Here is a 25,267-nt window from a genome sequence, read left to right as displayed (position 1 = left end):
AGTTCAATCCTGTCGCGCCCCAAGACCAGTGGGACAAAGGTTAACGGAAAGAAAACAAAGATCTTCCTAGTCCATGGACTTTCTTTACATGAAAGAAAATACAAATAAACTAAATTCTTTTTTAACAAAAATATAGAAAATTAATGCAAGCAAGTTTCTTTTCTAACTCTGATGTTTTTAAACTAAACTAGTTGAAATCCGTGCACTACGTGACAAATTTTTATCAATTTTGATATGACCAAAATTAGATAACTAACACACATCATATGTCGCACATGTGAATACAAATATAAAGTTATTATATTATACGAATATAATATGTATTATAAAAATAAATATCACAATGGCCAACAAATCTGTAGTCTAATCATATACAAAAGCTAATAATATTCATTGGAGAGTCAATAATCTTGCAATATGAATCAAATAAGGTTGTTTTATGTGTTCGGACGACTTGTCCCATGTGCTTTATATGGGTTGCAGGGACTGGTTGTGCTTGACACTCTTTGTTATTAGAAAAATCCTTTCAATATGCATATAACAACAAATCGGAGATATCATTCATGAATAAAGATGTGTAGAAAAATTATAATTATTATGAGTAAAAAGATGAGAAAAATGATTTTTCTTGTCATACTTATAGGATATATTTGGCACGTTGAACTGGAAAAAGTCACATATTTAAGGAGGCTTTCGCGTTACCGAGACAACTTTTAATTTTTCAAAAAAATTAATTTTATATTATTACGTACAAATAATATAGATGAATAATTAAAATATGTCGAATATGACACAAATAAAGTATGGCAAAATTCATTGAACTGAAAGTGAAAGATCAATATGACGTGGAGTTAGGATTGTCAAATGGATTGATTTGAGCAAACGGGTACATTTTACAAGGAGTTGAGTGTTTCAAAACGAAGCTCTCACATTCAACCATTCAAAATTTATATATTATATTTAGATTTTACATACCATAAATTTCAATTTTGTTTGTATCATATTCTTTTTAAAAATTCACTATAAAAATAAAGTAAATCGATTCATAGAGTTTCTTTTCTAATTTTCATTTTTATAAATTAAATTAAATTAAAATTAGATATATATGTAAATTTATTTAGATTTGACGTTTTTGGTGCTTTATTAGTAAACATTTTTTTTTCGATGTGAACCATAATATCCGGAAGCTTAATTGAGTCCCGATTAATCAAGTTAAACTGTATCTGTCCACTAAGGCATAAAGCTTTCCCGACATGAATTTTTTACATTTACAAGGACTCAAAACTAAGACAATACTTGAATGGAATAAGAAAAATCGCTTGAATCAACCTAGGTTGGTAGTAAACATTTAATTTTAGGATTCTAGTATTGTCCTTATTTGCGGCAAATATACTAAAAGTAATTATGTATTAAATATTATTTAGACATAAAGAGTGCATAATGTTTTGGTAGCATAAAAAGTTAGATGTGCATAAAATTTATCGAAAATTTTATGAACCCATTATTATGTGTAAATATATGCTACTTCTTTGCTAATAATGACAAAAATAATTAATAAATAGTTTTAATTTGTTTTTATATTTAATTTAATGTACTTAATGCAAGATCTTATTTAGATATAGACAGATAATAATTAAACAAATTTTCAGAAAAGTTGACCTTTTAAAAAACAAAAGAACATAATTATGCGAAAGGAGCAGAATTCAGGGGGTGAATAAAAGTAAACGGCCGTGGCGCAAGAAAAGTCCCGACCATCCCAACTCCCCTCCTCCTTCGTTCAATTCAACCAAATCAAATAATAAATAAACAAACAAGAAGAGGCAGAATAAGAAACGATCGTCTGATCTGACTCTTCGTTGTTTCTTCTTCCTTCTTCTCTGGCTACAACCGCCGATAGAAGTTGCAGAGAGAGTGTTAGTGAGAGGGGGAGAGAGAGAGAGAGAGATAGATTGAGAGGAATTGAGGCGGAAGGAATCCCTAGAGAGCTCGCTGGGGTTTCAGTCCTGAGCCTCCAATGATGGAGGAATTGCTTCAGATATCCCCCAATCACGATCCCCATGGCGGTGGCGGTGGCGGTGGCGGTGGTGGGGGCCAGGCCGGCAAGGAGCAACAAGCTGCCGGCGTCGGAATCCTCCTTCAGATCATGATGCTCGTCCTCTCCTTCGTCCTCGGCCACGTCCTCCGCCGCCACAAGTTCTACTACCTCCCCGAGGCCAGCGCTTCCCTCTTGATCGGTTAGTTGTTCTCTCTCACCTCTTCCCGCTGTACTCCTTTTGGTTCTTCCTTAGCTGGTTTTCCCACCGCCTCAATTTATCTGCTTTCTATCTCACTGGGGCGATGATCGTGTCGCACTGGTGTCGCATTGTCTATTGAATTTTAATGCCCGTGCCTCAATGTCGGTCCATTTCGTGATAATCGACAATGCGCCGACCTTTCTTTCTGATTATTATGGGTGCTTGATGGCAAATGAGGAGTGTTTCTTGTTTGGTTGTCTGGACAATTACATTAGGCAGCATGAAAAAGCATCACGTGAGGAAGCAAAGAAAAAAGTTGTCCCCTTTCTATTTTTGTACTTGTTATTTCGGCATACGCTTCCTTAACAAGTTGGAAATTGGCAGGTTTGATTGTGGGTGGACTTGCTAATATCTCCAACACTGAGACCAGCATCAGGTCCCCTTTTTTGACTTGATCAGTGCGTATTTTTTCAGGATTTCACGTCTTTGATAGTTTTACTGATCTCCGGCGCATTGATTTTTTCTGTTGCAGGGCGTGGTTCAACTTTCATGAGGAGTTTTTCTTTCTTTTCTTGCTGCCCCCTATCATATTATATCCTTCGTTTGATATCTCGCATTTTCATCTTTCACTCTCAAAGCTTGTGCTTTTCTAGAGATTCTTATCTTATGTTTCCTTGACAACTGTCTGATTACCCAGTCGGGATTCAGTTTGGCTCCTGTAAGTTTTCCTCGTCTCCACTACATAAGTGCACTCATCACCCTGAATTTTACAGGCCACTCTTTGCTAATTTATTTGTACTTTGATGGTGTTTCTCTAGAAACCTTTCTTCTCAAATTTTGGAGCTATAGTGACATTTGCCATCGGTGGAACATTTATAGCTGCTGTGGTTACTGGCATTTTAGTGTAAGTGACTTTTACTGTTTTTGTTAAGTTCAGTTACCTTATCTGAGTATGATTTCTACTACTTTCTGTTTCAGATATCTCGGTGGTCTGATGTTCCTTATGTACAAATTACCATTCGTTGAATGTTTGATGTTTGGTGCTCTTATATCGGCAACGGATCCTGTCACTGTACTCTCTATATTTCAGGTAAATTTGCGTTATCATGCATGTGACATTTTATGGTCTGCCCATTTTTCTAGCCTAGTAATACATTGTTAGTTATGAGAACCGTCCTATTGCTATTGGAGGAAATAGATGTAATGTGCTTCCTGGAGAAACCATGCTTAAAAAGGTCTGATAACACAGTGGATTTAAATTTAGCGCTATGTTAGCGTAGCTCCAATGATTTTTTTCGTGTAAGTTGGTTCTGATTATTAGATGATGACAGTTTCCAGTACACAAATTGATGATGCAATTAATCTGGTTGCCCTTTCATGGAAATTGCTTGTTCCATCTCTAAAATATGTTAATTTATGCAAATTGATCATGCCTTAGTCATCTCTGGTCAGAACCAAAATTACTATTATTTTGCTGAGGTGTTATTTATATGATATACATTGGCCTAAAGTTTGTAGCATTCTGACTCCCTCGGACATAGCCATCAACTTTATGTATTGCTTGTAGAGCTCGGAAACTGCTATGTAGAAAATTTCCCTAGGTATGCTTTTTGTGAAAATGAAATAATAACGAAATTAAGTATAAATCTCTCACTAAGTTTTGGAAAGCGGGAAATGCGAACTGAGAAGTAACCCTTCTGAAGGTGGCTTCACGCGAGCTATGCAGTGTTCTTAAATTTTCGAAATCTTTGCCATTTGATTAAACTGTGTCAACCACAAGAGTAATGAAGTGATGACACTTTTCAATATTTCAAATTATTTACTAAATAGGAGAAATGACCTAGTACATTTATTTTAGGAATTAATGCGTAACATAGGTTCCACCTTGTCTCACTCTTGTGTCTTCAGAGTAAGCATTTGGTTATGCGTGCTATTCTCATTTGTAGGAGCTTGGAACAGATGTGAATCTTTATGCTTTGGTCTTTGGAGAATCAGTGTTGAATGATGCTGTGAGTTCCCTCAGCTGTAACTATTTCTATCTATTGTCTTGTTCAGACAGTCATCTTTTGGTTAATGATGGACAACGTTCACCAGCTGAAACTTTTTTCTTTTTTGTGTTCCCCAATGATTAGATGGCAATATCATTGTACAGGTATGGAAAATTGTTTGTACTTCGCTATGCGTTTTGAGGGGTATGGCAATTTGTTTCTGAGTTGCCCTTTCTGCTGCAGGACAATGTCTCTGGTAAGAAGTAATGCATCTTCTGAACAAAATTTCCTGATGGTGGTCGTGCGGTTTCTCGAGACTTTTGTTGGCTCGATGTCTGCTGGTAAGTACTCTATGGTTCCCACTTGTTTATGTATAATGATGATGATCACTTCTATGAAGGATGGAAGTTTAATTGAAACCTTAGCCCCATATACTTCCCTTTTTTATTATTTGGGGATTGATATGAGGGTCTTAAGTACTGGGTAGTTAATGATAGTCGATAAGTCCGAATGTTTTGAGGAAGTTACTGTTCAATATCTAGTTAAACTGTTCTCCTCTATAAATATATTAGTATTAGGATCAACATTTATTGCACCAAAAAGTTGATTTGACTGTTGCAATTAAATGCTAGACATTTGCTTTAAGCTGTTGATTTAAAGTGGCTACTACAGCACATGCAATCTTTCTGCAAGCATAGACTAGCTAGAGTAATGGCAATGTCTTTGGTTTCCCCATTTCCAAATTATGGAATTATAGTATCCTTATGAAATCCTTTCTACTTATATGATATCTGAGTGGGCATACTATTGACCTTGCAGGCGTTGGAGTGGGGTTCATCTCAGCCCTGATATCCTTTCATCAATCATTTGTCTCCTTTACGCCAAATACTTTTTCCTTGATACACTGGTTTCTGGTTGTGCATTGTCAAACCTTAATTTACAGCACCTTTTCAAGTATGCAGGCTTGGATATTGACAAGTAAGTACTACAACTGTCTAATTTCGTTTTTGGGTTTGACTGTGGTTAATTAACCTGATGTTACATCTGTTGACTCTTCCTTCGTTCAGTCTTCAGAATCTGGAGTGCTGCCTTTTTGTGTTGTTCCCTTACTTCTCGTAAGTAATATTTTCTATTATAAAGTATCTTCAGCTCCTTGGTTAATTATTATGTGGATATACCTCGAACCTTTCTATCTTGTCCTTAGGTATATGCTGGCTGAAGGTCTTGGCCTCTCTGGAATTGTGTCAATACTGTTCACAGGAATAGTAAGTGGTTTAGTTTACCATTTAAGTTGATTTCTATCAGAATTTTGAAAAATCTATCTGGAAAATTTGAGTTGCTTATAAATGAAATGACAATACCTTAAGAAGTTCATTGTTTCTTGCAGGTCATGAAACATTACACATATTCGAATTTGTCACAAAATTCTCAGCAATTTGTGTCGGCTTTTTTCCATCTGATATCATCATTAGCGGAGACCTTCGTGTAAGAATCATTGTAACTGACTGGATCTTTCTATTTGATATCCTTTGTTCACGTCTTGTTGCCTTCCGTTTGGCTGACTAGAAATTGTTTGTTTCATTTCCAGATTTATATACATGGGATTTGACATTGCCATGGAACAACACAGTTGGTCTCATGTTGGGTTTATCTTTTTCTCAATTGTATCCTAACATCTGTGTTTGATCAGATGAGTTGTGTCATTACTTATTATCTCAGTCAATTAGCAAAATTTTCTGTTCTTCCTTGACTTCACTTCGTGCTCAGTTGTTCATCATAGTAGCTAGGTATGATTTTTGTCTAGTTAAATACCAGTTTTCTGGTTTGAATTTCTGCATATTAAGCCCATTAACCAGGTTTTTCGTTTGATGTCCTGTAGGGCTGCAAATGTCTTTTCTTGTGCATATCTGGTGAATTTGGTTAGGCCTGCACATCGTAAAATACCTCCGAAGCATCAGAAAGCACTCTGGTACAGTGGTAAGACGAGAAATTTGAGATCACTTTTTGGTGTCTATTTGGTTGCGGAGAAGTTCTATGCAAATAATTGCTCTTTTGTTCCTCCCCTTTTGTAGATTGTGCTTTTGTTTACATTGCATGTGTAAGAATTTCTTATCTGAATTTAATGTTAACAGAAGACTACCAAATTACATTTATATCATTTGGTCAAAAAAGCATTGAGGAGATTTTTTGTAATGAGAATAAATTCTTGTGGCTTTTTCCACATGTCCAGCTTTATAGAATAAGTTTCTTGTTTGCAGAAGAATGGCCAATGGAGTCATCGAAACATTCATAATGCAATTTTACCCTTTTCTTTAAATCAAGTCAAACAGTGAAAAATGCGGATGGCCATTAGCTTGTAATAAGATCTACTAATGTTTTGTGAATAATGGATGTTGCTAGGACTTAGAGGTGCTATGGCTTTTGCTCTGGCTCTGCAATCAGTTCACGATCTCCCTGAGGGGCATGGCCAGACTATTTTTACGGCTACCACAGCTATAGTTGTCCTGACGGTATGCACCTTCTGCTCTGCCTGCTCTCCATGTAGTACATCATTTTCAGTGATTTATAACAATGAGATTCCTGCTATTTTCCTTCTGACGATATCCTCAGTGTTCAATTTTCTAAATGAAAAAGGCTCATTCTCAACATAATGAAAAGGTTGTTATGGCAAAAGCTTGATCTCTCCTCGAGGAGAGTAAAGACTATCTTATTCTTCTGGCCATATTAAGCTGCTGGTATAAATTGCAGTTCCTGGAGTGGTCCTCTTGGGAAATGCTATTCAACATACTTCCTGTCCCACCATTTTTTATTTTGCACAATTACCTTGAGATTAAATATTGCTTCATTCTAGGGGCAATATATTGGGGAAGAGTAAGCTTTTCCTCAATCTATTCGTTAAGTCTATTAAAGAAAGTTGATTTCTTATACATTCTATACCTTGTACAACTGAGCAAAATGTTTGAATTGGTGTCTAATATATATATGGAATTAAAAAAGTTCCAAACTCATGCGACGAATAAGCCAAGTTGTACCACTTTATGTGGCTTTGCTTTTATTTAGCTAAATTAATTTTCTTCTCAGTACGGGTATAATTGCACAGACATATTGCTTCCCTGGACAATGAGATTCACCATTGGAGGCACTATCAATTTGTTTTTCCTTTTTTTTCCTCTGGCCGTCAACTATCTAGCCACTATGGTCTTTTACTTTCCTCTTCCTTACAAAGGAGTTGTCTTAATCTTGAAAGTTTCTGACATCACCCGGAACTACTCTTTAGCAATGTTTCATGAATTATAGTGTAGAAATTGGTACAAAAATCAATTTGGTCAAATCTCATTAGTCTATTAACCATAAATTATGGCTTAAAAATGCATAATCTCCATCTTTCTTTTGAGCTTGCAGGTGTTACTGATTGGAGGTTCAACTGGTACTATGCTAGAAGCTTTAGAAGTTGTTGGTGATTCCCATGATGGCTGTTTGGGTGAAACTTACTCTTTGGGTGAGGTAAGTTCGTTCATAAAAAATTGTGGTTTTTGTTAGATCAAATTAAAATATATGTATGTATGTATGTATGTATACATATATATACACACACAGGCACATATACTGGTGGTATGCATTGCTTTCTATTGCAGTGGTATGCAGAAGTTACACTAGTTACTTTCCTTTCTTTTCCAATCCCCTCCCCCCCCATATATACTTTAGTTTCGTTTAGAGGTTATTATACCCTATCTCCCATCCATGTTGCGCTGGGTTGATTTTGCTCAAACCAAGTTTTAGGTGCGACCTTGCACAGGCTGAGCTTGCACTTTTCGGGCCAGCCTTTGAGCCAGGCCTCTGCGAGCCGAGGAAGAAAAGCTTGAGTATCGTAGGTCGAGTTAAGTTTGAGCTTGCTGATGCAGCACTCATGTTAGCTTTGGTTAAGAAGGATCTATATGCACTGATGTGTACATGTGATGATATAAATACATATTATAATATTATATTTAATATGTACGTAAATACTACTACTTGAAGCGATTTGCTAATCTTGTCTTCAAGTCCTCAGCTTAGGCTTCTTAGCACAATATGCAACTTTTGTCATGCCACCTTCATAGTACCTCGTCTTGTTCTGACCTGTCTGTCTTTTGCTAGAACTTTGAAAGGAACCATACCTACATCGCCCCTTCATATGATGAGGAGGAGTCGTCTTCTGGAAATAGATTCAAGATGAAGCTGAAAGAATTCCATAGGAAGTAAACACCCAGAACTTTATTTTCTCTCAATTACCACCATAATCTTATTAAATTAGCTTACCCTGTTTTTCCCTTTTCTTCCTACAGTGCGGCATCGTTCACGGCATTGGATAGGAACTACCTCACTCCATTTTTTACCAGTCATAATGGAGATATGGATGATGATGATTTTGGTAAGAATACAAACTACCATTAAATTTTCTACTGCATGTTTGGAATGTCAGAAACGAATCTAGTGAGAGTAGATCAATGAGGAGCAACTTAGAATCACCTTAACCCAGGGATTTATCCTGATAACAAAGATTGACTTATGTGGTATGTGTTTTGTCTGGATGCAGTAAATATAGATAGACGGGGAAGTACTATGTTAGATTTGAAATTCTCTAAGATATGCATGATATAAGTTGCTCTATTTTAAAAAAAAAAGAAAAAAAAGAAAACGAGCGTGCGAAGATGTCGCACAGGTGTGAACCAATGGCTGATTGATTAGCCGTTCAATGTATTTATGCAATTATTTTGTAGGGACATACTATGTGATATAGCTTTTTAAGATTAATGGCGTCATACCTCTATGTACTAACTAATTATTAAACTGATCTAGGCAAGCAATATGGTTACATTTAATTCATCTATATTGTAATAAGTAAGTCGGACAATCTTTATTGAAAGCATCACTCCCTCACTTTCAATTTGTGCAGTCATAATTATTATCACTCTCTATTATCTTCTCCCCATGCACATACCTCAACAACGTATAGCTTTGGATGGATTCTTGAAATGATTCTGGATTCATCTTGTTCTCCATAAGATTTAACAAACCTCTTATTGTGTTTTTATATCACAGATGATCAAACTCCACCTAGCTCGAGAAGTGGTTTCCGTGGCCACGGCTGATTTTGGAGCCAGGAATTTGATACAAGAAGCATAATGAACACTAAGGTGATCAAAAGTCTGTAAATACTAGAGGCATTATTGCGTCCTCCGGCTTATGATGGCGAGGATGAATGACAGCTAGCCCCAACTCCAAGTGCCCACATTTCAGAATTTAGTGACCAATTTAAGTCCTTGTAGCAGTATACAACATTTACATCACAATGTTAAGCCTTCTATAATTTGATTTGGACTTGCATTCCACTGTTCTGATCTCTTAAATCTATGCTTATTCACCTTTCTAACTTAGGACACCTTCTCCCCGTTCTTATAGTTATCTCGTGTACATGCTATCCGGTGATGGATCTAGGTTTAACCACGTGGGCTTGTGCAGGGCAGTCGCCATATTCGGTGGTGTTGGGAGCAGCGACCACTTGGCTTTCGTTTGACCGGGCAATGGCCAATTGCTAACAAGAAGTATAGATTAATTTCGGAGATGCATCTGAAGTCCGAAGGAAAAACCTCTGTACGATATTATACATAATTTCCGTCATGAGTGATTTAAAGATCGATGCCGGCTATGCATGGATCTCTCCAATGCACCGTCAGTATCTTTCCGTAACCAAAGGATGGAAGGAAACTCCTACTAAACCTGCGAATCGATCGGAGCTCCATGTGTTTGACGAACGAAGCACGAAAGAAACCTTTGGTCGTTATTTTACTTCAGATTTAACTGCGAGAGGAGAGAGGGAGGATAGGGGAAAGAGCGATGTGAGAGAGAAGAGAGGGTGTTTCTTTAATTGATTTTTTACTTTAGTTGTATTTTAATTCAGATTTTAGAAAATGAATATTTTTTTTTTGTGCCATGTCGGATTGTAAATGACATGTCATCTACCACGTAAGCAAACATTGACGGCGTCAGTCCAAAATTGACGGAATGTACCTGATTGTTACGTTTTTTAAACAGAATTTTGTGATTTTATAGATAATTTACCATGAGATTTATTCCTTTTATGTCATATAACCTATAAAATAAATGACAAATATTTTCAAAAAATTCATTAAATTTACAATAAAAGCTTTATTAGTAAATTAGCATGATGAAAAATGGCGAATATAAGGTCTCATGTGAAGTGGAAAAATAAAAATGACACTATACACTCATTGCAGAGCACAAGCTGTGAACAAGATAACGGTAAAATATTGTCATTCCATCTCTTGGTTAGATGATATGCTTGATGAATTGCATGGTTTTACTATATTCTCTAGGATTGATTTGAAGAGTAGTTATCATCAAATTTCCTGTGAAAGAGGTGATGGATGGAAAACAACATTCAAGACAAAGCACAGTTTATATGAGTGGTTACTGATGTCTTTCGGTTTAACCAACGCACCTTAGCACCTTTATGCGCCTGATGAATCATATCTTGCGTGCATTTATCATAAAGTTTGTCGTTGTTTATTTTGATGACATTTTGATTTATAGCAAGAGCTTGCATGATCATATTGACCATTTAAGATGCGTGCTTGAAGAATTGAGGCGTGAAAAATTGTATGCAAACTTTAAGAAATGCAGCTTTTGCTTAGATACAGTTGTTTTTCTTGGTTTTGTTGTTAATTCCAAGAGTGTGGAGGTTGATGAAGAGAAAAAGGCCATGAAGGAGTGACCCATGCCAACCACTATCATCAAAGTGAGGAGTTTTCACGGCTTAACTGGATTTTACCGAAGGTTTGTGCGAAACTTCAATGCCATTACTACTCCTTTGACATAAATCATCAAGAAAGATGTCGGATTTAAGTGGGGAGAAGAACAAGAGAAAGCATTCAAAACTTTGAAAGAAAAGCTAAGTTCTACTCTTTTTACTCTCACGAAAATTTTCTAAAACATTTGAAATCGAATGTGATGCTTATGGTATTGGTGTAGGCACTGTCCTCATGCAAGAAAGGAGACTCATCGCCTACTTCAGCGAGAAATTCAATAGGGCTGTCTTGAATTACTAAACCTACAACAAGGAGTTTTTTGCGTTGGTGAGAGCTTTGGAAACGTGGCAGCATTATTTATGGTCCAAGGAGTTTTTTGTTCATACAGACTGTGAATCTTTGGACCACCTGAAGGACCAAAATATGCTGAATCGTCAACATACATGATGGATAGAATTCATTGAGATGTCTATGTGATCTAATACAAACAAGGTAAGGAAAATATTGTGGTCTATGCCTTATCCCACACGTATGTTCTCATGTCTACTCTTAGTGCCAAGCTTCTAGGAATTGAGCATATCAAAGACATGTGCATGCATGATCTTGACTTCGGTGATGTGTTTAATGCATGTGAAAAGGGAGAATTTGACAAGTCCTATAGGTATGAAGGGTATTTATTTCATGAAAACAAGCTTTGCATCCGACAAAGTTCTATGCGTTAATTGCTTGTTAGGAAATCACATTGAGGCGGCTCAATGGGCATTTTAGGGTTGCCAAAACATTGGATATCTTGAAAGAACATTTCTTTGGCCTCATATGAAAAGGGATGATGAGAGGATTTGTCTTAGGTGCATAACATGTAAGAAAGCCAAATCTAAGGTAAAACCTCGTGGACTTTATATGCCTTTACTCGTTCCAAGTAACCCTTGGACTAATGTGTCCATGGACTTTGTCTTGGGTCTACTTAGGACTAGGAATGGTAGGGATGCAAATTCTGTGGTAGTGAACTAATTTTCAAAAATGGCTCACTTTTTTCAATGTAAGAAAACAAATGATGCTACACATGTGGCAGATTTATTCTTTAGGGAAGTGGTGCGTTTGCAAGGAGTCCCTAGAACTATTGTGAGTGATCAAGATGTAAAGTTCCTCAGCCATTTTTTGCTCGTTTTGTGGGGTAAATTGGGGACAACTTTGTTGTTTTCTACTACTTGCGATCCACGGAGAGATGGGCAAATTGAGGTAGTCAATCGAACTTTGGGCACTTTTGTTACGTACTGTCATTAGAAAGATTTTGAGAAGTTGGGAAAATTGCATACCATTCATTAAGTTTGCATACAATAGGATTGTTCATTCTTCTACAAAATTTTCACCATTTGAGATTGTTTATGGTTTTAATCCATTGACTCCGTTGGATTTGACTCATTTGCCTATTGTGAGATTGCTAGTATTGATGGAGAACAAAAGGCCAATTTGGTGAAGAATACCCATGAAAAAACGACACAACATATATTGCAAAAAAATGAGCAAATTGCAGCTTGAGCTGACAGAGGACGAAAGCAAGTCACCTTTCAACTTTGTGATTGGATTTGGGTTCACTTTTGAAAGAAGACGCTTCCAAGCTAGAAAAAGTCTAAATTGAATGCACGTGGAGATGGACCTTTTCAAGTATTGGAGAAAATTAATGATAATGTCTCCAAGTTGGATCTTCCAAGTGAGTATCAAGTGAGTTATACTTTTAATGTTTCTGATTTCTCTCCTTTTAATGTGGGTGTAGATTCAAGGACAAATCTTTTTTAGGGGAGGGGGAATGATACGCCCCAGTTAGAGGACCTATGCACGAGTAAGAGAAGGGATTCCAAGTTGATAGAGGAACAAGAGCACGTGCTAAACGGATTCAACAAGCAATGCAAGGGCTAGTTTTAGGTATTCTTGGGAAGGACATCAGCGAATTGCATTTGGAACAAGACGCCAAGACAATTACAGCCCGTTTGTTTTCAGAGTCGTGGTTTAAGATTTTAACTTTAACTTTAACTCAATACACTACACAACAAAACACACATTTCAAAAGTCAAACTGGTGGGCCCCATATATTATTAAACATACAATCCCATTATAATTAATTATCTATACATTCCATTCATTCCAATATTACCGGTTTCCTCTTGTTTCCGCATTCCATATTGCATTTGCAATACGATTACGTAATGCATCCATTTCCCTACTTCTCATGTCTACATCAACCCGATCCCCAATTAGATGAGGAGGATTTCGGAATTCATCGTAATATTCCTATGCATTTCCATACTCTTCGAATAATCTATTGTGATAATTATTTAGCCGAATGAAATTGTACAACACGAAACATGCAAGAGTAATTTGTCCTTGGCGAATTGGGCCGTAATTTGATATTGTCCGCAGTATTGCAAATCTGTTCTTCAGCACCCCAAAACACCGTTCGATAACATTACGAACGGATGCGTGACGCTGATTAAATAACTCTTTCTCCGTCGTTGGTGGGGTGTCGTCATTATAATCACTGCGGTGATACCTTTGGCCTTTGTAAAGAGCCAGGTAACCGGGAATATTAGGGAATCCCGCATCGACTACATAATATTGTTCTGCAAGCACAAATGTAGATCTAAGATATAACAGAAGTAGAATGTATTTATGAAAATACATAACGCGATTGACAAGGGAACATATGATATGAGCATGAATAACTTACCGCCATATGGTGCAGGAAATAATTCCAATGTAGCGGCATCGGACAGAATTCGAGAGTCATGAGCAGAACCCTCCCATCCAGTGACGACATAAGTGAACATCATGTCATGCGAACAAGCGGCGAGTACATTTTGCGTAATCTCGTTATTCCGATCGCGATACGCGCCTCTCATCGATGATGGAACACAAGCAGACACATGGGTCCCATCGATTGCTCCAATGCAATTCTACAATAATAATGAAAAGAATACGAATTACATTATAAAGCACAAAAAAACGTGGTATTTTAATTTATCACATGTACGACACATACCTGAAAGAATGGGTACCATTTTCGGCAACTCTGAATTTCCGGCTGCACATCAACGTTCCTCCGTCTTATATACGTTGGTGACAACGAATGAATTCCATGAGCTATTACCTTGATGACTCGTGACACCATCTCCTTAGAATGCTGAAATCGTTCGGCAACCACGGCCAAGCGAGTACTATGTGCAACTACCATTAAGAACATGCCGACCATCTCCTTGACGGTTATACCATTCCTACGATTTTTTTATTCCCCAGTTTGCTCTTAGCGTATCGCACAGGTTATGAAATACGTGAGGGTTCATCCTGAAATTCTTGTAACACCTTGTGTCATTGCCAAAAACTTCCTCTATGTAATATTTGCCTTGTAGACGTGAGGTTCGACAAGGAATGTTGCGCGGGACATCTTCTTCGGCCGCCGCAATCTCTAGCGCCAGATACATCCCCATAAGTTGGGCATCTCTTGATTGGTTATCATTTCTTCGTGAATTCCCATGTCTTGACATTGTGTGTTACCTTTAGCTTAGCGAACTATATCGACAAACAAGATGGCAGATTACCAAAAGCATAGAATTGAAATGATATGGTCAAAGGAATCAAGATTAAAATGTAAAACAAATGCAAGTGCAAATCACAAACATCGTAATTGCATGTCACAAGAGTCACATAAAACAAACACATAGTTCAAGCAAAGTAATAGCACACGCAACAAATATAAAACAAAGGTTTGGTAGATGACATAACAAATAAACTCTTAGTTATAAAGATATATCGCATTAGACGATGGACCGTGGCTGTTCAAGGGTCAAGCAGGCTACAAACCCATGGCAACCTTGTATCATCGAGAAGGCACATGAACATACGCCGTGTGTGCTCCTCCCTTGAAAGTCGATCACTAGCAACGAGATACTCTTTTATGGACATGGATGGACGCATTTTATTGAGCACATCCATCGCCTCCTCGATGCTGCCCTTCACTGGTTTGTCGGGGCTCGTCACGGATTTGCTTTTCTTCGTTTCAGGAGGGGTACAATTTATGTCCTTGTCCCTATTGCTGAGATTGCACTTCAACATGTCAAGGCACTCCTGCAGCCGCGACCCGGTGGTCGAACTCCTTTTGCGCACACGACGACGGGACCCAGTAACAACTGGTTCGGTAACCTCATGAACGGGGTCATCACTATCGCCGGATCCCTCTTCAAGATTGATCGGTTCTTTCCCACAGCTTGACGCGGCTGCTAGGAACTCCTCTTCCATGCGTGCATATGTTTCTGGGCTCTTTGGTGGGTCGGTGGATGAAATTCGTAATGCACCTGTTGCTGTCTTAGACTTGAACAACTCTTTTAATGATGTGTAATGCTTGCAACCTCTGTTCTGAAAAGTCTTGAAGCTGCTGTTCTTCTGCAGGTTAAAAAAAAACGCAACAAATATAACAGTATGAACTACTTTAAGTGGAAAATTACAAACTGAAAAATGTGTTAGAAGTAAAGGTTAGTGTTACTATACCTTAATAAACTTATCCCAGACATCAGCATTCGCCTTTACGGTATTGGTTGTCTCATCCCAGCCGACTCCAGTGTGCGCAATCAGCTCGGTGAACTGCATGTATTGGATCCTCAGTCTGCGTAGTTTCTGCCGCAACTTGTTGGCGTCGAGAATGGTGCCTGGAAATTGCTCTTCCAGCTCCTTATTCATTTGTTCCCAGTCCCTGGCTTTCCAATATGTTGTATGCGTCCTTGTGAACTTCTCGAGCAAGATGGTAATGAAAGCGTTCTCCAGCGCTTCAGTCCACTCAAGTACGCCTTCACCTTTGGGGGCCATGTCTTTGAAAGAACTATAACAACAATTTATACTGCGATGATACAATAAAATATGACAAACAACAATGTTTGTGTGCACTTGTTGAAAATTCAGCACAAAAACAGACATATAAATATGCAGGCAAGGCAACATCTTCAGTTCAAACCGCAGAGAATATGTCCAAATTCGACGTACAGACTTACAGAAGTGGATTCAGGTGCTAAGATAAACATTATTTGATCATAAGAGAGCAGTTATTTATCACATGATTGCAAAAATAATCAAATACAGAATCGGTTATGAATATTCAGACTCGATTATTTCAGTCAACCCACCGACCAGAGGAAGAAACCTTTCTCTTTTCCCAGAAAAATTGACAGAAATAGCTCCAGCATTCGTGGCAAGATAGGATACTCTGTTAATTCCCAAGCTGCTGTGAGTGTTTTTCCTTTTACTACTTTTGTGTTTTTTTTTTCCTTCCTTTCAGTTCTTAGTTCTTTATAATCATATGTTATTTTATCCAACTGGGGACTAAACCGCACAATATCTTTTGCCCAACAAGGCAGGGGATGCTAGTACTGATAGCACTTCTGCACAAATCAATGCACTGAAGCCTAATAAAAGTGAGGACACAGCAAAGGAAAGGACATCTACAGAGCAAGTGTGCGCAGACACAGTAAACCTCATCTTCTCTAAATGAGATCCGTAATTACCAAGACCAATGATGCAAAGAGACATAAACAGAAGGCCATGAGCATCACCATTGCGCATGGAGTATCCAGTTTAAACTTGAGCTGTATTAGCCAGACCACAGTCATATACAGAGCTGAGAGAAGACGATTCAAAGAGCAAGAAGAAGGACAAAGAGAGGGAAAAGGAGAAAGAGCAGGTTGATCAGTTGTCTGTGCAGCCCCGAGCTGGAAGGAGGCTTCAGGTTCTCCCTTTAGAAGCATCCATCATCGGTGTCTTTTTGCTCATACTGCTCGGGGCCTTCTATGTGGTAAGTGCACTTTCTTCTCTACAATTACAGTGAGTTAAGAGCATACTTTCTCAGTTTGAGTAACAACTTTAAAAGTTTAACGAATCATCAGCAAGAGCTCAGACAATTGTAATGCTATTTCTATTAAGCCCTTCACAGACATTTCATCGAGCATCTGTGCTGCCTGTGACCAGGGCAACCAAACAAATGCAACGAGCAAGGTTTCAGACAAACAGAACGCAGCAAAACAGATCAGTAGTCCAATCCAAAGCAGCGGGAATCGACAAATTGGCCAACAGCAACAACAAATTCCACCGCACAGAAAGCAATCAAACCGAAATCGACCAAAAATCATCAGCAACTTCGACCAACAGCATGGGTGAAGAACTATCCTCAACCCGGCATACAAATTGGGCAAAATCACAGAATGTAACTTGAAATTGGAGGAAGAAAGTACCTTTCACTTCGATATGGAATTGGCTTCCGAGGAAGATGCCTCTTATACCGTAACACCCATTGGTAGGGGCCCGACAAAATTCGACGCCTGTCCACTGATCCCGACAAAATTCGACCGAATTCTGCAGGGGGGATCACTGCCCGTTCACGCGTTCGTAGAGGATATGTCCTTTTCGCCTCTCACCGACAGATTCGCGGATTAAAGCTTCACGGATGTAGATCGCAGAAGGGAGAAATTTGGGGAGGCTGTGAGGTGTCTGTTATGCAGAACGTTGGGTAGGGGCCAACCTTTGTTCTTTCAGTCAAACAAAGAATAGGGCCTTTGCACGGCCTGGGGTGTGGTGGGGGCAAGGGTAGATACAGGATGGTGGACCCCACAAACGGTCAAATAATATTTTTGTCTTCTTCTACAATCACAATCACAATCACAAATTCTTGACTTTAATTCCGAAAACAAATGCATTATTAACATCCTTTATGTTCAACTAGAAGATGGTTCGATTTCAGTGAGCTAAATTCAGGCTTTTGTTTCAAGACGATTATTCTATTTTAATAAACTGGTTCTATGTAACTTTGGGCTTGATAAATTTACACTTCTTTTAAACCGAGCCCAATAGCCTAGCCCATTAGGTTTAGGAAACTTTTTTCTCTCTCTTTAAGGTTTACAGTCTTCATTTGCGGGGTTAGTGCAGTTTTTCAATCAACATTGTGAGAGGATTTTCTCTGAATTATTCTTCAGAAACTTTGTAGATTTTGTAAGTGTAATATCTTGTGATTTCCATTCCTTATAATATTAGTTTCTAACTATGTATAGTTAGTGGATCAATATTCCATCGTGTTGAAACCCTCATTGGACAGTCCCGAGTTTGATTTCCATCTATTATTATCGGGTCTCGCAGTAGATTTGTCAAGGTTCACGTCATACATTGAATTTGGCAAAAAAATCACATATTTTGAGGGATCTATTTAGTTATCAAGAAAACTTCTCGATGTCCTTCATACATTGAATGTAGTAAATATCTCATTGGTAAACTACATAAGACATATACCATCGATATCCTACTTAAGAAATATTAATGTAAAAATAGACAAATACCATATATCTCATATTTAGAATTAAATTATCTGAGCAGTTGAAATGACGATCATCCGTGAACTGAGGGTTTGCTAATGGAACTCTCATGATATCATTGCTCAATTTTTATATATTATAAATTGATTTATATGATAGTTATAGAATTTAAAGTGTGTTTGGTTTCAGAGTTAAAGTAACTTTGATTTTGATTTTGATTTTGATCGTAGAAAATGACAAATGAGATGGCATTATAAATTTGACTTGGAAAACGTATGTTTTTGTTGTGTAGTTGATAGAGTTAATATCAAAATCATGATTTTTTTTAAAATCAAACTAAGAAATCAAACGCGCCCTAAAAGAATTCATTTGGTATGTGTTTAGCGACAAAAATATCCTCACATACGTTCAAGTAAATATAATTTATTAATATTATGTACATGTGAAAATAATGAGAATCTTAAATAAATTAAAGTATTTTTATATTATACTAAAATTTATATAGTATATAAAAATTATATATCATATATACATTTGTAACTATAAATTCATATCAACAAATATTATTAAATTCAATTTTTAATATTATAAATAAATGTAATTCCCTAGTAAATTTTTGTTTATAGAATTTAGCAACATACGGGCATGAAAGGCTATTGCAGCAGTAGTAATAATAATAATAAGAATAATAAATAAATAAATTAAATTAAAATTATTAAAAAAATAAAAAAATTTGTAAAATAGAAAGAGCCGACTCATCCTTTCTCTCGTCTGGGTTCGTTTGAAGGAGAAAACGAAATTTCCATTTACGTTCTCTTCGTCAAGCTTGAACTTGCGCAGAACCCTAGAGAGAGAGAGAGAGAGCACAGCTTCGAAGCGAAAGGGAGGAGAATGGCGTTGAAGTTCTTGAACAAGAAGGGATGGCACACGGGGAGCCTCCGGAACATAGAGAACGTATGGAAGGCGGAGCAGAAGCACGAGGAGGAGCAGAAGAAGTTGGAGGAGCTTCGCAAGCAGATCCAGGAAGAGAGAGAACGCAACGAGTTCCGCCTTCTCCAAGAACAAGCCGGGATTGTCCCGTAAGCCCCTTCCCTAGCTTCCCCCTCTCCTCTATCTACAATTTCGGCTAGGGTTAGGGTTAGTTTTTGGGTTTGGGTTTGGGTTTGGATCAATTGATTGTACACTCCATGATTTTTATCTTCACTTCATGAGATGAAGACATCATATTGCGTATTGAATTTGATTGATGAAAAATTTGCGGCTGCCCATAGAACGTTTGAATCTTCTTTCAAATTCATTGAATGTTTTGCAATTTATTCGTTCAGGAGGCAAGAGAGATTGGATTTTCTGTACGATTCAGGTTTAGCTGTTGGAAAGGGGAGCTCCGAAGGTGTGCTGTTCAAGTCACTAGACAAAGGGGATGCCCTGAGTGAGGCAGCGGCTTCTTCTTCATCGGCACAGCAGGCATCAGCTTCTGGTGTTCCAGGAGCTCTATTCGAGGATAAGTCGAACTCGGCCAATGATGCCTGGAGGAAGCTGCACTCTGATCCTTTGTTATTGATTCGGAAACGGGAACAGGAGGCACTCGCTCGTATCAAGAACAACCCCGTCCAGATGGCTATGATACGCAAATCTGTAAGCCGAATTCTATCAAAAACTCCTTTTTTTAAATTAGTCTCATTTTCCTTACTTCATAAGGGGAACTTGTCTCGGAAGCTATGTTAGGGCACTGGATTAGGAGTTGATTAGTAAGGCAGCTTGTATTAATCAGTTAATCTGTTCCTAGGCTTGAAACACGATTTTCCACGTAAATATTGGGATGGTTCACCCCTAATAAAGAGTTATTGTATATCTCATATGCACCAAACTCTTGCAAGTGATTTTGTTTCTTGGGGTATATATGGGGTGAGGGAAATATGGCTCTCCGTTTTCTCTATTTAGAGTCAATGTGAAGTTTTGCATTTGTCATAGCTGGAGGACTTAAGTTGTCTGCTAGTGTTTTCTATAAAATTGATTTCGAACTTCTTTTAGTATTTTACTTTTATCAACTGGACCTGAAAATATTGTTTTTCCTCCGAAGTAAATTTTTTTTCATTTCGGGCATATATATATATATATATATTATGTATATGTGTGTGTGTGCGCGCGCGTAAACTAGATAAAATACAAATAGTGACTTGAACTTTAACCACAAAACAAGAAATCTACTAATTTAATATCAGTCTGTGTAGTTTCTGTCTTATGTGTCCATAGAATATCAATAACACTTTAATATGGTGGCTGAATTAAAATCTCTGCTTTTACAAGACTATATATCATGAGGACTTTTGACTGCTTTCTTTTGTAATTGTGTATTTTGTGGAGTGAACCTGGAGGAAGAAGATTTCCCAATTGGAATTCTATTTTCATCCTGTCTTCTTTCTTTCTCAATGTAAAAAGAATTGATTAGAAAAGTGGTGTTGTGTGGGATTTCATTGAGGACCTTCCCTACCTTGTCAAATTTTTGAATCACATGCCTTGCAGAAAAATAAAAAAATGGGTGTGAGTTTCTGCTTTCTCTTTTTCTCGTGTTGATAAGTGGCCTTTCCAAGGGTTTTGTAGTTTATTATTTTCCCTTTAGAATGTCGCTTATAATTAATTTAAGCGAAGTCTGATTGCTGCAAACTTTGAATCACATATTTTTGATCGTCTTCTTTGATGGATGGTCCAACTCTTTTATTGCCAGAAGTTGACTGTCTGGCAGCAGTTCTTTAAACTTAAATAATGTAACTCTACAAGGATAATCCAATAGCTCTGCTAGAAATCAGTAGCAATATAATAAGATCCCTTCAGTGATTGAAGAGAAGTAAAAATAAATGCTACAGCTCAATATGAATTTAATAATCTCTTGTATGACCCAAAATCGTCTTGTTTTATTCTTGCTGACTCTGTTTTGCTGTTGCATCATTCTATAGGCTGGAGAAAAGGAAGACAAGGATGATGGGAAGAAAGAACGGCGAAAGAAGCACCATCACAAAGATTCAAAGCATAAGAAACATGTATCTTCTGAGCCAGCAGATTCTAGTAATGCCTCTGATGAAGCCGAGAAGGAAAGCAGAAAGAAATCCCGCAAGAGCTCCAATCGGGATGAGTATCGTAGAAGGGCACGATCAGATTCAGAGGATGAATCAAGTGATACAGAAATTCGTAGGCGGAAGAGTCGTCACGAATATATTAGAAACAAGGAAACATCTGTTGATGGATTGACCGATAGAAGATCTGGAAGGGATGACAATCAAGATAGGAGGAATCATGAGAAAACCCAGCGTGAAAGATATTACTCTGAAGGCCCTTCAAATTCTGATGTTTCTAGAAGGGAAAGGGAAAGAAAATATTTCCATGAAGAAAGTGCGTCAAAATATGGTTCAAGAACAGATAGTAGGAATGACTCATCAAATTATAAGCGTCGAAACGTGGCTCCTAAAATTTCTGAGGAAGAGAGAGCAGCGAGGCTGCAGGAGATGCAAATGGATGCAGAGCTGCACGAGGAACAGAGATGGAAGCGTCTGAAGAAAGCTGATGATAATGATGCAAGCGAAGCTAATCGGGATGTCTCATCACGTGGCAAAAACTTCTTGGATGCTATCCAGAAGAGCGTTTATGGGGCAGAGAAGGGTGGAAGCTCCACCATAGAGGAGAGTGTCCGTCGTCGGACTTATTACTCACAACATAGGTCTCAAACAGGCGAGGGCAACGCTTTCAGACGGTCTTGATCTGAAGGGTGAACGTATCAACTTCCTTGCATTTGGGTTGTGGTGGTGTTAAATAGTCTTTTTCGCTCATCGCCTTTGGAAGTCGAATTTAATAGGTCTTGTTTGACATTTAGGGTACTTGTGATATTATGATTTGTTCGTTTAACTAATCAGTTAAAAAAAAAAATTGAGTTGCAATTGTTTGGGCCTATGATCTATTATAAAAATTTTCTCCAGATGGCTGATGGTGTTTTATTTAATTTAAATTTTAGGTAGACTTGTAGACTATCTCAATGACTAGATGTGAACCAAGGCAAAGCCTGATTCTACAGCTCGGCTGTGTGTAGAGTCAGCATCATGTAATCTCTTTTGGGTTTCAGTGGAGATGATTTTCTCCAAAATTGTGGTTACTTGCGCACGGATACTTGGGAGACCATTGTTAAGGTGCAGGATGCTTGGAGGGTGTTCATCGATCCACTTCGTGTAATAAGCTGCTGATAAGGTGGGGGAATGAATTGCCTAGATTCTGCGTATCATATTGTGAGAAAGAGAATCCGGTAGTCTTGTGAAGGAAACTTCTTCGTCTCTCTTGTATAATTACGAATTCGTGTTGGGTTTTGAAGGGTACTTGCTGAGATACTCTTGAATCCATGTAACACCCATATAATGTAGTAAATTACACTTGATGCGATTCCTTCTTCGAAGGTGTTAATGAACGTTTCAATGCTATCGGTCTAAAATTATTTACATCATGGTAAATTTCAGAATACACAATAACTTCTGGATGACCGGAATAATCTCTGGTAGGTCACTTTTCATTTTCCGTGAATTGATGCATCCATGGCTAATGCATTGCATTATTGGAGCTGTCTTGTCCGTGGGTTGTGGTTGTGGTTGTGGGTCGTCGTGGGATATTTCCATGACTGTGGAAGGAAGAACATACGACAGTCCATTGCCGACAGATAATGACATTCCAATTCTTTTGTCTTCACAGGTGCCATCTGCTCCTCTCTCTTAAAATCAATTTAGCTGACAATAATTGAGCTATTACTATTATCGAGATATATATGACATTTCGTCGGGAAGAAAAGTGCAATAATATGACTCAGCTGCTGCTCTTAAAATGTGGTTTTTGAACTTTTGATCTTGAAAAATTATTTTGATATATTGCATAACAAGAACTCTCATAATGGTAGGAAGATTTGAGGCTTTGGTATCACTCGAGAAGCGAAAGTGGGGTAAGAATGGCCTGTAGGTTTTCTAAGTCATTGTCAGGCTCGGTCGCTCGACTCTTCCCCGTGTATTGGAACCAATGAACGTTGGTTCGGTATGATGATGGAATGGGGGGTTATACAATACAAATTTATCTATGGAATTGCAGTTTTGACTGCAAAGAAGCCTAGTAAAATAAATAGGCCATTTAGTAAGATAGAATTGGAAGCCGCGTGCTCTGTTTATAGCCTAATCTTTTCTGTGGACGGGCCAATTCAAGCAATCCCTTGAACAAAACAGTTTTAAGCCTAATCCTTTTGTGGGTCCTGTCCATGTAATGGAAATGGAATCTGTATTATTACTCAGGTCTGGTCAATTACGGGCCCCGGGGAAACAATCATCTTTGTTTGTCATCTTCCTTAATACTCCATGCTATTTGTTGATCCCCCGTAACTTTCACGGGTTTCGATCGGATTGCATAGCCCTGGTTGTTCACACGTCTCATCCGAAGTGCTCGGGCTCCTTTCACTTTGGAGGCAACGACAAATCGGGCTACTACTTTTCTGCAGATTCAGAATCATATGAAAAGTCTTTGAGGGCAGTGGTGTCACTACGTGGCAATGCCGACGTGATAACATTCGAGCCTAACCACTGGTGTTCCGGTCACTGAAAGATAGAAGCACCGATTTGGGCCAGGAGGCTGGATTTTGAGAAATTGAACATTTGACAAAAGTGAGAAAGGTTGGCCGACTAGAAATAACAAACAAAAACCGGTTGTAATGCATTGCATGCATTCAATTTACGTTGGAAAACGTTGCTTGTGTTTAGGAAGCTGTCAGGATTAGTTCCGAACACAAACATGTGCTTACTTACAAGTAAGCGAGAAAAAAAGGCATTTGAGGTTGGGCAGAAGGATAGTGGAAATGAAATTTTAATAATGCTTATGGCATATAAACAAATAAATCATTTACATAATTAACGAATTAGGAAGTTTGATGCTTATGATAACAATGGATCGCTAAGAAAGATTTTTTACAGCCTTTTTCCCATGCCTATCGAACAAGAGAGAAAAAGATCAAAGCTGGAAGATGGCTATTACTATGATCACTTTAGATATGGACGAAAGGGATACGAATCGACGATATTCTTCCATGCTTGGAATAGGTGGATCCATACAATTCACATGGCTTAATATTTTTCGATTTATTTCGGGATATTGTTGTGTTTGATGCTAAATCAGGAACAAATTGGTATAATTTAATCGTAATATGTAACCATTAGGAGGAGTAAATATCAACAGATATGTTATTGCTGGACTCGGGGCCCGGCGACCTGAGTGCAGTCCCATCATGCAAGTCCGCTATGCTAGCCCATCAGGTCAATAGTAAGCGATGAGGCACAACAAGCCCAAGCCCGCGGCAAAGTTGGGCCTAGTTGAGTATCTACAGGACAGGTAACATGATCTTTCTTGTTTTCTCAATCCAAATGGTTCATGTCATCAAATATTCATTAAATATATTTCTACACGAGTATCTCAAAAGTATCCTGATATATCCTCTCTCTTATATAAGCATGTCAAGAACGTTATTTACAATCGATTACACACTGAGAAAAACCCCAGACTGACTTAAGTATCGGAGAGGGAAATCGAGGAACAAACTCCATGTCTCTTCGTGCAGATTGGTTTGGAGTACTATTCATGCGGATCGGATCGTGAAGACCTTTAGGAATTGAAGCTTGGATCTCGACTTCGTCATTTGGCGCCGTCTGGGGGAAACGAGACTAAAGGTCACGGTGGAGACCCGAAGGAGTAAAGCTTTGGGGATTCGGGGCCCTGATGACCCCAACACCTTCGAAACCTACAGGACGTTGAGGAACAGTGACCCCACGGCTTCTGGGATGCGTAGGGACCGAGCAGAATGGAATCAGTCCCCTGTAGATACTATGCCCCTTCGA

At 38.2% G+C, this 25,267-nt stretch overlaps 4 protein-coding genes across 4 annotated transcripts; 2 read left to right on the top strand and 2 right to left on the bottom strand.

Annotated features, from left to right (window-relative positions):
• The first annotated feature begins 1,714 nt into the window (after positions 1-1,714).
• LOC116204984 (sodium/hydrogen exchanger 6) lies at positions 1,715-9,632 on the top strand. Its single transcript, XM_031537388.1, has 22 exons — positions 1,715-2,234; positions 2,619-2,670; positions 2,767-2,826; positions 2,928-2,952; positions 3,053-3,138; positions 3,213-3,324; positions 4,181-4,243; positions 4,367-4,386; positions 4,466-4,563; positions 5,042-5,070; positions 5,169-5,200; positions 5,290-5,337; positions 5,427-5,487; positions 5,610-5,707; positions 5,811-5,886; positions 5,990-6,009; positions 6,102-6,199; positions 6,623-6,732; positions 7,625-7,726; positions 8,357-8,457; positions 8,545-8,630; positions 9,302-9,632. Exons 1-22 carry the CDS (start codon positions 2,015-2,017, stop codon positions 9,349-9,351), a joined length of 1,647 nt encoding a protein of 548 aa, XP_031393248.1. The 5' UTR covers positions 1,715-2,014; the 3' UTR covers positions 9,352-9,632.
• A 1,776-nt stretch (positions 9,633-11,408) lies between these two features.
• Positions 11,409-14,567, bottom strand: LOC116204215 (protein ALP1-like). The gene is made up of 5 exons (XM_031536291.1): positions 14,386-14,567; positions 14,066-14,297; positions 13,754-13,979; positions 13,577-13,646; positions 11,409-11,436 (listed from the first exon to the last, which is right to left on the bottom strand). Exons 1-5 carry the CDS (start codon positions 14,565-14,567, stop codon positions 11,409-11,411), a joined length of 738 nt encoding a protein of 245 aa, XP_031392151.1.
• Positions 14,568-14,691: 124 nt separating this feature from the next.
• On the bottom strand, positions 14,692-15,882 carry LOC116204214. The gene is made up of 2 exons (XM_031536290.1): positions 15,568-15,882; positions 14,692-15,462 (listed from the first exon to the last, which is right to left on the bottom strand). Exons 1-2 carry the CDS (start codon positions 15,880-15,882, stop codon positions 14,860-14,862), a joined length of 918 nt encoding a protein of 305 aa, XP_031392150.1. The 3' UTR covers positions 14,692-14,859.
• A 3,245-nt stretch (positions 15,883-19,127) lies between these two features.
• On the top strand, positions 19,128-22,337 carry LOC116205210 (pre-mRNA-splicing factor CWC25 homolog). Its single transcript, XM_031537727.1, has 3 exons — positions 19,128-19,447; positions 19,694-20,003; positions 21,323-22,337. The coding sequence occupies exons 1-3, from the start codon at positions 19,260-19,262 to the stop codon at positions 22,118-22,120; spliced, it is 1,296 nt and encodes a 431-aa protein (XP_031393587.1). The 5' UTR covers positions 19,128-19,259; the 3' UTR covers positions 22,121-22,337.
• Positions 22,338-25,267: the final 2,930 nt, after the last annotated feature.

Source organism: Punica granatum, chromosome 4 (assembly GCF_007655135.1).
Source record: "Punica granatum isolate Tunisia-2019 chromosome 4, ASM765513v2, whole genome shotgun sequence".
Taxonomy (NCBI): Eukaryota; Viridiplantae; Streptophyta; class Magnoliopsida; order Myrtales; family Lythraceae; genus Punica; species Punica granatum.
Note: the sequence above shows the minus strand (reverse complement) of the source record. Positions and strands in the feature narration are given on the sequence as shown.